Here is a 13,357-nt window from a genome sequence, read left to right on the forward strand (position 1 = left end):
ATTTGTTTAATTATTGTCTAGCAAATCTCTGTGGAGTGCAGCAAAACTAATAAGATTCAGGTGAGTTTCCATTTGTGGCAGCCAATAAATCTTTCTGCACCAGGAGAAATGCAGGCAGTAAAAATACCAGGGAAGAGGATGCAAAGTGAACCTTGAAATTAGGTGTGGTAAAGGAAATTATTCTCCCACAAAGACATACACTGAAAAAATCAGAACAGAATTCTATTTCAGGAATATTAGGCCCTTTCCAGTAATTTTTGTAGTTCTCATCACTACCTTCATCAGAGTAAAAACCACATTTCTGGGTTCTCAGACTTGAGGAGGAAGTCTGGGACCAGGAGGAAGGCTGATGGGTCATATTTGCAGTGGAGAACTGGGACAGACTTGAAAGAGAAGAGGAAAACAGACAAAAAAAAATAACCCCCAAAAATTACACAGGAAGGGTGGGAGAAAAGAAAAAAAATGAAGAGGCATTTCCTGAATGATCTTGGAATAAAATAAAAACAGGAGATAATTCAGGAAACAAAACACAGTAACAGTCCTTCCAGCAGAGACTGAATATTCCCCCAGCTGATATCCCAGCACAGAGTGACAGTGTGAGCCAAGCATGTGGTGGTGCTGCTCCAGGATGTCTCCTCAGCCCCAGTGCAGCTCCTGAACCAGAGAACTGCCTCATTACTAGAAGGAAAATCCACCCATCTCTAATAATTTAAGGAATCCAAGACCTTTTGTCATCCACAGCTTCCTACAGCTTTCATTGTTTATTTGACACAGTGCAAAGTGCTCTGTACGACTGAGATCTATGGTACTTATCTGATACTGGATAATCCTTGTGTTATCAGAGAATAAATACCATTCCCTTGCCTGAAAAATAATGGATGACCTTGGGAAGGTGACATCTGTATTTTCTACCATTTCCAAGCTGAAATGTCCTAATCAATTCAATTAATTCACACATGGAAGCTGTTCTGTATCTTTAATCACTCTTGTTACCCTCCTCTTTGTAACTTCTAGTCCTGGCAGAAAGAAAAAAGACTGGAAGAAACACAAAGGAAACAGAAGCAAGAATAAGCGAGTTTGCTCAAACAGTTCTCCTTAGAAGGATAAATTACTAATTAGCAGAACCTGCCAACTACATCCAGCACATATACAATATTACTGTGCTAGCACAAATGGGGGCTTGATTTGAAATGTAATAAATTTAAAACTGTTTAATTTATGTTCATACAACCATTGGTATCAGTTTATATCATATCAGTTATATATATCAGTTTATATCACAGTCCCTAATCCTGGCATTGCCAGCAGGCTCATAGGGACATTTATGGGCCAGAATTTGGAACAGAATTCTTCCCTGGGTATTACAGTTGTTACAGTTTCTCAGTTGCCAGAAACCACGGATTTAGCAAGCTTCTTGAGCCATAAAAGCCCCCAAAGGGAAAGGAAAAGAAAAAAAAAGGCAGCAACCATTTAATAGCCATGGCACAGATCTTTTCTCCTCAAGTTTTAATTCCACGTTTTTTCAAAAGATCTTAAAGACAGTGAGTCCTAAAAATGAGTTGTGAGGTGTTCACTGTGTTAAACAAACTACCAATTCAACAAACAAACCCATTTTCTTCTGTTAGCCTTAAATTCAATCATTTCACTAGGTATCATGTTGCTTTGCAGCTATGAAAAAATACAATGAATATTCCTTCCCTTGTTAGCATTTTCTATATTGTTATGGCTTTACAGGTTTTTAGCTGTCTCTGAAAAAACACCTAAACTACCTGTAGCTGTGTCTAAATTAAACTACACAACTCTCATCCATTTAGTCTCACTTAGCACAGGAGAGAGCACTCAATCTCTCTGTGGCCACCTTTTTCATAGATATCCTTACTTTGTGTTTAATTCCTTCTGTGTAACAGATTCTGGCAGCTACAGAGTGGATCGCTTCCAGAAAAGGGAGCTTAGTGAATGTTATCTTCAGGCAAGGTTAAAAAGGACTGTCTGTGTATTTCTTAATCCAATCTGAATACAGAGAACATGAGAAATAGGAGGAGAGACTCTGCTGGCCTTCCAACCCACATCATCTCCATCAGAAACAGTTTCTACACTAACTCACACCTGTAAATTTTATTTTCCCAATCCTGAAGATTTCCTATGAGACACAGACCTATGAAAGCACTATCATTTGTTTCACAACAAATTTCACTTGTAGCTGGTAAGAAAAAATAAATGTACCCTTTTCAGTACAATTATACAAGTATCAACACACACTGTGACAGGTGCAGAGCTTCACAGCAGTGAAACCAGGACTTTTCAGGAAAGATCTGTTTCCTACAGAAACAGCTGTTCTGCAGAGATCATGGTTCAATGCAAAATCATGGTTATGAGAAGAATTTATGGGGAAAATGTCAGTGCATAATTTAGAATATACCACCTCTTATTTATATGTACATAGATAAACTTTTAAGCAAATTACTCAGTAAGACGAAGTAAAAGAGCAGCAAAAGTTCTTGATATTCATTTCATCCTACCTGTTCTTGAGACTTGCATACAGAGAACTTCACATCCAACTAAAACACAAATGTTTTTAGCTTATTAAAACATCTTCTCTGAAGATAGCCAGGATGAATGCTAGTCCCATGGACACTGACTTACTTTCAGCTTTCCAGGGTTTCACCCCTTGCAGCTCTCTCAGAGATGATTTAAAGCTACTGTCCCATTGTCAGAAAAACAACAGATGTCCCAAAGAACTGATGCAGTTCACAGGAAAGCCTGAACACACAAGATTCCTAATTAAAGTAATAGGCATTATATAAATATATCTGACAGACCACAATGCCTGAAAAATGTGTTTGTTCTTGCCATTATAATTAGTGGGCTAAACCTGAACTCATTCTGCCAATACTGATTAGTATTGTCTGTGGCCTGCTCAAAATGATGATCACAAATGATCTGGAATTTAGTAGCTGTTAAGATGGTGCCACTTCACACAATGCTCATCAGCCCTAAATTGCAACAACCACATGAAGTGGCTTATCAGAGTAATGTATTTCACAAACTTGGGAGTTAAACCTTCAAGGAAATGAACCTTTTAACAGTCAAAGCAATTTGAAACTTGGCTATGTTTTAGATTTATGTTTTTGAGTCTTCTCAGCTAAGCCTTCAGCCTTCGGCTCCATTTTAGGAAAGTATTTGTAGATCTTCTTGTGTTTTTTGTTTAGAGTTTTATGTGCTTTGAAGAAAAAACACCAGGAAGTCTCTCTGACATCCAAAATGAATAAAGCAGCTTACATTATAGTATTAGTATTCCAGATAAAAACCATCCTGGGTTTCCCACTCAGTGAAAACTTACCTTATAAAAGCTAACACATGATACTAACAAAATGAAATCTTAGCAAAACAAAACTATAGGCCTAAAGTAAGTTAACAGCTCAAGATCTAACACTAATCTTCATTATTATCTAATTCTTCATTACATTTTAAGAGTACCAGATTGGAAGGGACTTCCAAGGTTACCATGTGCAGTCTGCTGCTTCTCCAAGAAACTCTAATACATTAATTCCTTCCTAAAATGCAAGTTCTGCCTTAAGGCAATCAGATTTCCTCCTTGATCATGGTCCAGAATGTCACTGCTGACAGAACCATTCCCATTTCCAGACCAACTACATCAACAGCTGCTTCATCTCTATTTACCCCTGTGCTAACACTGTACTCAAAGACAAGTTGGTTTCCTTCCTTAATGTTGTTCTTCCTTGTATGAAAAAATAAAGAGTACATTTATTTACTGAGTAGGAAATGCGATGAAATTAAAATTAAAACCCCAAACAAAACAGTAAGCTTTTATTTGGGCAGGTTAAAGAAGGCAATCTCTTTATTCTTTCTCACCACTTAATTAATTACACTGAAGCCCAGCTCTGTATCTATTTCATTCCCTTGGTTCTTTTTCCCCCTCTTAAGCAGATAACCCAAATTCTACCCTCTAACCCACAGCATGTCTCACCAGGGCCTGAAGCAATAGCACACAGCACTCCTTATTTCAACCACCACATTTTAGGATGCATTTCCTTTCCCCAAATCACATAATTACTAAGTGATCCTCCAACACATCCGGTTGTCTTCCTCGTTAGTCACAGCCAGCACACAGCAGAAATTCTTCTAGCCCATAATGGTTTGGCTAAAAAGTTATTTGAAGTCAGCACAGCAGAAATGTGATGAAATTTAATCAACGATATGCAGCCCATACTGCGTAATTCTGGCTAGAAAATTACTCCAGAGTTTGTAATCTTCTAATTTAACCAGCATAAATTTTCTTTTTATTGTTGATATTGCCATAAATAACCATTAAAATTGCCATCATGATAAAATCCAAAAAAAATAACATGCTTACAATATTCTGGTCTAAAGCTTGCATTTTCTTTCCTTTTTAGCCATTTATTTCTCTAATCAAATCCAACCAGGGGATCTGTTACATGTTTTCTACAAAACTCAGGTACTGAAGAAGGCACAAAGTGCAATCCTCCCTTGTTAAAACCTATTTCCATTTACTCTATTTAACATATACCTCCATGTCTAACTATTTTTTCCTTCTAAGATCTCCTCTAACATCCTCCATGTTCACATGTTCATATTATGCTCACTATTAACTATAAATAAGACACCTTGTATTGTGAAACTCTACAGCACTATTTCTGACTTACAAGATTAAAGAAAACATATAATATGGCAGACACACTGGAAATCCAATTTTTTGCAGGGTGTGGCAGTGGAAGATAAACACCCCTCTGACTTGAGCATATGAATTTTTCTCCATATCGACTGATACCACTGCCCTCACCGAGAGGAAGCTTTAATTCATAAATAAAGACAGAGAAAATATTTGGTCTTGCCTTACAATTTCTTTCCCTTTCCTACTTTTAGATGGGAGAACAAGTTCTGATACTTGTTTTGCAAGGTCTAATTCAGCTTTGTGTCTTTATCTACACTTGTTGACATTCAAGTCTACAGTTTCCATATCTACAGTGCACACAAGGTGAAGAGTCAGGTTGCACTCAAGCAGCTTTTAATTGAACTCTGATGACCAGGGTTGATCCTAATACAAAAACATTCAGACTGCAAAGCTTGAGACTGACTTTTCTAAAGAAAAGGTGCAGCAGAACCTGTTGGTGAGTGTTTTGCCCTTGACATCAGGGAACCAGGACCTCACAGACCCCCTCCATGTCTGCTTTAGTCTCCAACACTAAGTCTCCAACCTAAGTGTGAAGACACAAAATTCACAGCAGCACAAAATCCAGTTTTACTTATGAAGGTTTGGAAGCGTGTACTTTCTACCCCTCAGTTTATCAGAGATCTTCCTGCTGGACCACAGAAAATTTATATCGAAAGGAAACAGGTGGTAGAAGGGAACAGAAATGGCAAATAAAAACATAAACAAAAAAAAAAAAAAAGCACAGCCCAAAAATTCCAATGGTACTTAAGTAAACAATGTGAAAGATACAGATCAGCAAATACTGTTTTCCTTGTTTAGGTGGTCTCTTAAGATTAAATCGCTCCAAAACCAAGATCCATCAGCATGGATATCAAACCCTGAACAAATCTAGCCTACAGAAGAAGGAAGGAGAGTTGGAAAAGAAACATCTTGCAACTCCTCTCCAGCTGGAAAGAACGCATCCCATGGCAGTGAAGGTTACTTCTTGCAGTGACAAAGGCAGCAATCACTGAGACAAATTAGATGGAAGTACATTTTAACCTATTAAAGCCTTTATCCTTTTAAGTGTCTTTTGGAGTTAGTATATTAACTCTTTCTTTAGAAACACAATTGCTGAAGTTGTTATTTAGTGTAAGAAAATGCCATTTCCAAAAGCTTTCGCAAGACTTGGGATGGATTCCTAAGCAAGCTTTGTTCAGATGGAGAACTGTTTGTAAGAAGAATCAACTCCTATAAACTGGGTTTGTATTATCATTTTCACAAGAATAATGACCAGTATTCAAGCAGTTACAGGATAGAACTAAGCTCTCAGTAGGGTATCCTCAAGCTTGTTTGCTGACTGGGGAGAAGGAAATGCCTGGAGTGGCTCTTTGATAGAACTGGACTCCACATAGATAAATGTCTCTTATCCATCTGCTGCTGTTTAAGAAACACATTGCTCAGCCTTGCCTGTTCATATAAAATGTCACCATAACCTTCACATTTTGCATGGAATATAGATTTGTAAAAACCAGAGGGTCTGTGCTGAGTTCCAGAAAAATCAACACCCACTCTTTAGTCCTGGTTTTCCTCTTTGAATTTCAGCTTGTTGCTAAGGCACCCACAAAGGTCACCTTGGACAGCAATGGAGAGCAAAGGGAGCTCCTTTCTGGGCACTGTGTCCTTTCATGACTTTAAAGAGAGGTTTATCAATAGCAGGTGCCCCCAGAGCACACAAGGTTTACACGTGGCCAGCTCCCAGCACAGCACAGTGGCCACCAGGACACACTGAGGCTGGATAGGCTCAGGACCCTGCTTGGCCAAGGTAAATTCTGAAGGTGCCTCAATGAAGCTGAGTCTCTCCACAGGAGCTACACACACAGCTCATTCCCCTTCCTTCTCAGGATCCTGTGCAGAGCTGCTTTCTCTGCTTTGGCTGGTAAATAAAGTGTTGCAGCATCTCCCACTTGTATTTGTTTGAGGCTGAGTATTGTGCTGTGAACCCTGCAGCTCTAGGCTGTGTCACACAATCACACACTTGTACACACATCTGCTCCATACCATCCCCTCACTTTTCTGTGACACTGAGCACCAAAACCAACCCAGAAATGGAAACTACTTCATGCATTACACTACTCATGAACTAAAAGTTAAGTATATTGTACCTTGGTAAGAATAAGAGGTTTTTTCCCCACAGAAGGAGCCCACTATTTCCCCCAGCAGCATAGAAAAAGGGCAGTGCTAGCACAAAGGTGAGGCAGGCAGCCAGTGCTCCCAGGCTGCAGCAGTGCCTAATGGCTTGGTTGCCTCACACATCACCTCATTCTTCATGTCACTACCAAGGTCTAACTACATAATTAGAGGTTTCCTTCAATGAGTGGCAAATGCAGGTGAACTACTTTGAATGCAACCACTACAGCAGTGCTTGTAAGTGTAAGTAGCAGGGAAGAGGAACAAAGATTAGAGAACAACTTCAACAGCAAAGGTTGCTCCGTATTTACCTATAAATCACATTAAAACTATTGTTTAAAACACCTGACTTGTTTGAAATTTCACCAGTTCTGATAAGAAATATGAGTGCAAGACTACACACAGCTGACACAATCATCCAAACTACTCTGTGAGGAGCAACAGTTTAATTATTGCCTTGTATCTCTCTTCCCCATGCTCACCCTCCTACTGTGCCTTCCAACACAGTAAAATTCTGAGAGGGGAAAGGCAGCATCCCCTGACACCATTTCTTTTGAGAGTGGCAGACAGTATTGCCCAAGGGATTTCATATCAAGGATATTCTCCCAAACTAAGGCTTCTGAGAGCAGTGTATGTGGTCAGCACTGACAGCACACTTGCAATCCTCCAAGAGAACCAAGGAATAAAAAGCCAAAACTAAAAGACATCAAATAACTTATGCATACATCAGCCACAGAGATAGCCAAGAACATAAAGCTGTATCTTCTCCAAAGAGAGCTTCTGACTGTTTATTTTAAATTAAGAAGCAAAAACCATATGGCAAAAATTAAAAAAAAAAATCCATTATGTCAAATCAAGTGAAAAAAATTATTTGGGGTTTCTCTTAGTATTTATTGACTCCTTTTACTTGGCTTTTATTGTAAGGTCTGTGAAACAAAGTCTGGAAAAAGACTTTGTGTCTTTTTGACTTTGTGTCAAAGGTGTAAAAGCAGCTGACTGTATAAAAAAACCCAAAAACATTGATTACACAGATTTTTTTTGCATTACACTTACATGAAACAGGTTTGTAGGTTTAATAAGAAGTTTAATTTGAAATCTGAATGCTGTTCTGGGGGGAATAAAAACAACCCAAAAACCCTTTCCCAATTTATCTCAGTGACAATTTTCTAAATTAGTTAAAGATCTCCCAGTCCTGCAGTAACCTTCACAAACAAAATACTCATTCGTGTATCTATGTTTCTATTTGTATCAGGAGAAAAACTCCTTATCGGGAGTATCTGAAGTACAAAACATTGTTTCTACACTTGCATTTTCACTTTAGCTAGCTCTGTAAATAACAACATGCAAATGCCAAATATCTTTCAGGTCTTTGCAAATGGTGCCTTCACAAATAAGCCTCCTCTAAAAATAAAAGTTCCATCCCATACACATACAGAGGAACAATTTTAAGGTTCCAACTCTCATGTCTTTGAAAGGAAATCACCAAGAAACAAATTTAAAAGTTTCTGCAGTGCAAAGAGAAAGAGCACAGTCAAGAGGAAAATGCTCTTTTTTTTTTTTTTCTTTTTTGGAAAAGGGCTGATTGTTTTCATCAATGTCACAAACTGCGTGACACGTTCAAATATTTTGTTTAAAATACACAGGGTAATGGACCATAATGGAGCACACTTTGTGCTGAATTACATAACAGAAAAGGTATGCAAGTTTAATCAACTATTACTTAGCATATTCCCTGCCTGAAGCCAGGCAGGCTCCACCACAACTCGCACATTCCTCAGCTCTGGAAATGCCCCGGGATTGCCATCACAGCCCAAATGACACTGCAGCGATGCTGTCCCCTCCCAGCCTACGGATAGAGATCGCATCTGCAGCAAAGCGACCAAAAACCACAAACAAACAACAAACCCCAAACCTCCAGCCCTGCCTGAGCACGGCGGAGCTACTCACCATTCACGGCTGCGGGAAACTGAGCCATCATGGTCCCGACTGAGCCCCGCTAGCCCTCAGCCATCTGCAACATGAAAACATCGCGCATTAATAATGCAGCAAGGGCAGAGCCGGGCCCCGGCCCCGCTTCCGACGGCGAACAATGCCCGGCCGGGGCTGCTCAACCAGCGGCATCACACCCGGGGGGGGGGGGCAGGATCTTTTCTTGCTCTTTTTTTTTTTTTTTTTTTTTTCTGTCTAGGGTATGCAGTGCGGTCCTGAACCTCGTGGCAGTTCTTAAAGGAAAACAGTACCAACTGTTGGGAGCGATGCGCACAAACAGTTCCCGGCTGGCTGGGACGCATGGAGAGCCCCAGCACATCCCTGCCAGCGCTCCCCGGGAAATATTGTGGGTTTCATTTTAAAAAAACTTCAGGTCTCAGCTCCGTAAGCGAAAGCTGCTGCTGAGCGAAGCGGAAAACCAATTGTTATTCAAATTTATCCACTCCAACACTCCACGCACTATTAACAAAGAAAACACTCTTACGTGATGTATTCTGAAGAAAGGGCTTGTCCCAATAAAAATCTGTCATCAGCCAGTTTTGCAGAAACAACACAATGAAGTTATTCCTTCTCCTGAGCTACTGCATAAACACTCAAAAGCAGCATTTAAATGGGGTCTGAACAGAATTTACTTTCATGATAAATCTCAGAGTACTAAGATTTTTTTTTCTAGTGTGGATTCTTTCAAGAGTACCTGTATAAAGAATTCTTTAGAACTGCAAAATAGTCACAAATAATTATCCAAGGGAAAAGCATGAACAATTCACTGCTTTACAAATATAGAACTAAGAAAACGAAGTGAGCCTGTGCTTTGGAAGACATAATTTTACTTAAATACTGAAATTTATACATCATTATCACTGCGTTCTGTGTGGAAGAACTATTGAACAGGGCGAAGCTAGAAAAATGAAATATTTATTTTAATTAAAAGAAACATGAATCACATCTTGATCACCCCCTTTTCAGACACCAAACCTCCTACCCACACACATACACAAAAAAACCCTTCACCTTAATACAGGCACATATTTTAATACTAAGTACAGAAATATCACATCCCCCATACTCCCTTCCTGCAAAGAAACTCCTGCACATCTCAGCACAAAAATCACACAACTGGAAAGCACTCCAGTTCCACCTGAGGACAGGAAAGCATTTTTTTGTATCTACTGCACATTTCTTCAATAAAATTAAAAAGGTCTGGGATCAGTTGTTAACAATTCTTCCTCTGTATAATAATGGTGATGTGAACTATATATATACACATTTTTTTGGCTATACACACACGTATACATATGTACTTAAAGAAAGTAAATGGTGTGGTTGGTGAGTCCAAATGATCTCTCACAATGACACAAGGTATCAACCACAGAAAGACGAAAAAGGAAGCATGGACCTGTTCCAAGACATGGACCTACCAAGCAGCCTACCAAGAGACACTTGAGATCTATAAAGAGCCTTCCTGAAAAGTGCTGCCAATGTTGTAAAACATTTCTACAGCACATTTCTCTGCAAAAGCTGTTCTGTCAAGGAGATCTAAAACAGAACCTGAAACCATGACACAAAGCAGGATGCTGGAGAACACCCCCAGAATCAGCAGACTGACTATCTCCATGTGACTTGTTCCAGATTTAATCTTGCTGGTTAAGGGCTACATATTTGATCTTTCCTCCAACTCACCTTATTCTATAAATTTCAGGCAGCTTTTTTTTTTTTTTTTTTAATGAGTAATCACAAAAACATAGACTATCCAAGTTGGAAGGGACACAAGAGGATCATTGAGTCCAACTTCAGACTCCATGCAGGACACCATAAAAGTTAAGCTGCCTATCTAAAGACCACTGGCCAAACACTTCATGAACACCAGCTGGGCCCATGACCCCTTCCCAGGGGAGCTTCCTGTGCATGTTTGCCCCCTCTGTGGAGAACTTTTCCTTATATCCCATCTCAATGTGCTCTGATATGGCTTTAAACCATTCCCTTGTGTCCTGCCACCAGAAGAGACCAGCAGTTCCCTTGCTGCTCCCATCATGAGGAAGGGGTAGTCAGCAATGTGGTCACCACCTCAGTCTCTTCTCCAAGCTGGACAAACCTCACATCCTCAGCTGTTCCTCAAAAGTCTTGCCCTCTAGTCCTTTCACCATCCTTGTTTCCGTCCTTTGGACATATTCTGGTACTTTTATATACTTACACTGTGGGACAAAATCTGGACACAGTACTTGAGGAGAGGCCTCACAACACAAGTCAGATAATAATCAATCAGACAATACAGGTCTTGATAGTAAACTGATTAACTCTTACAGCCCCAAATCTTAGGATTTACTTTTAAAATATTTCATACAACTCACAGTTATACAGTAGCATTTAGCCTTGGTTTTGCTGAAATGGCTTGTGTAGACTGAGCTTTCAAAATCCTCCACTGCTGAGCACATGAGTGGGAGAAGCAACCCAGGCAGCTTCATGCACAGTAAATGGGGAAACCCCTTCTCCTCATTTTAATGTCCCTAGAGTCACAGCTATACCACATTTTAAAATAAATTTCAACTGAAAACTTCTGAGGACTTTGACATCACTTTTGCTTGGTGAAGGTCATTCCTATTTATGAAGGCCCGGCATCTGTGGAGGACACATGCTGCTGGTTCATCTTCATCAGCAAAAATAATAAGCATTCCTACCCAAATTATCAACATGGGATTTTTCAGTGTACCTGAAAATTCCCCAACTCTGGGCTGAACCAGCCTGCTAAATCTGTGCTGGGCATTGCATTATGGATGAACCAACCCCCAAGGTGCAAAACCAGGGAACTGCCCAATGGGTCTGTACTGAGAGTACATTACAGCAGTGTGATATGATTAAATCATGATTTAGCTCTGTTGCCGCACTATTATGTCTATATGTAGACCTTGCTGTATTTTAAATAAACACTAAACTTGAAGGGAACCAAACCCTCCTATAGTAACCCTTACAAACAGAGAAAACCATGACCTTACAAAAGCAACCAAAAATCATAAATGGGACTTTTGCAGGATTTTGTATCTCACCAGCACTGGGAACACAGTCTTATTCCTTTGCACAGATCCACATCATTCAGACACCAGGACTACACCAAGAACAGATACTTCTACAGTGACAGCTTCTCAATTGTACCAAGAAGTGAAAAAAGGAAGACTAAAAGTATTGCTGCAGTATAACTTCCCCTCTATTTTTTTAAAGAAGGAGGAAACAGTCCAGTAAACTTGAAATCTATGCACATTTTTCTAAAGTCTCGGAAAACAATCCTTCCCAATGAATGGAGCTTGCCCTCAACAAGTATTCTGTCTTCTGCATTTTTCCAGCACATTCCAAAGGCTTGGAGATTATGCATATATCAAAGCTAAAAGCAGCTTGTTTTTGCAAATTGTAAATAAAGTTGCTGCAGTCACCATCTATAAAGATTACAAAGGTGTAAAAGCACCTTAAGCCTTTAGGACACAAGTGTGAACCATTTATTTTCCAAGGGAAATCACAGCAAAATATTCTCACTTTTAGACAGATTTTTTTTTAGGTAGATTCTGGTAACTTTTACTCATTAGTGGGGGTGAAAGCTGTACACATCCAAGGACCCTTTTTACACGTCATACAGAAATGTTCACTGAAGAAAGAAAATAAGAATCAAGAAAATACTATAACCAATGTCCCAAACAGATTATATGGATGAAATTATAGACACTGCCACCAGAGCATTTCACAGAAAGTTTTTTCTGCAAAATACTCTACAAGTTGTGCCTGATGAACTCAGTCATCAGTTGTAAGAAACCATGGCAGACAGTATGAAATCCATGGTGTAACAAAAGAATCAAACATCCTTACAAACACTGTAGATGACATTAAGTTCTGCTGCCATGTAGGGTGAAAACAGGAAAACTTGGATCTCACATTTGAACAGCAAGTTCTTGTAAACAAGCCATCTGACTAGCCCAAATCTTTAAAGCACTAATTGCTTTCACAAACTGACCTGCCAGACTGCAATTTCTGTTCTCTCTCTCAGTGTTCATTATAGTTGATACAAGTGGAGGAAAGAAATGAGGAGATTGCAAGAAGCAGGGGGCATGTCAGGACCATGCTGAAAGCATTAGAAAACATTAGAGCTGGGCAGACTGCAGGAGAAAGGAAAAAAGCTTTTTGTTTTCCCTATCATAGGCACATTGCCATTTTATGAAGGGGTAGCTTTACCACAATCTTTGTTAATATTTATACTTGAATCAATTTTTTTTTTCCAGAACATTTCTCAGAAGAACCACAGCCACATAGCTTTAGTAGGAATGAAGGTCTGGTGCACCAGGCTCTGTCTGGAAGAAAGCAAATCCCATGGAAGCAGCATGTGTGGTCACACTATTACTCTTCCTTCTCTCTGTGGCAGGAGAAGATATATTGCAGAATTTTGCTGCAAGAGCCAATTAGCAAGGACAGAGACTGCAGCACTAGTTACCTGATTTACTCTTTGCAACACCTGTAGATCTGGACAAC

The 13,357-nt window shown here is 39.5% G+C and overlaps 1 protein-coding gene across 3 annotated transcripts in view; it reads right to left on the bottom strand.

Moving 5' to 3' along the window:
• ITSN2 (intersectin 2) overlaps positions 1-13,357 on the bottom strand; it is an 80,196-nt gene that overhangs the window by 58,322 nt on the left and 8,517 nt on the right. For all 3 annotated transcript variants that reach the window (XM_018921390.3, XM_050973112.1, XM_050973113.1), the window contains exon 2: positions 8,810-8,873. In XM_018921390.3, the coding sequence (XP_018776935.2) occupies positions 8,810-8,840 (31 nt within the window). In that variant the 5' untranslated portion in view covers positions 8,841-8,873. The remainder of the gene's footprint in view (positions 1-8,809; positions 8,874-13,357) is intronic.

This window comes from Serinus canaria, chromosome 3, assembly GCF_022539315.1.
Source record: "Serinus canaria isolate serCan28SL12 chromosome 3, serCan2020, whole genome shotgun sequence".
Taxonomy (NCBI): Eukaryota; Metazoa; Chordata; class Aves; order Passeriformes; family Fringillidae; genus Serinus; species Serinus canaria.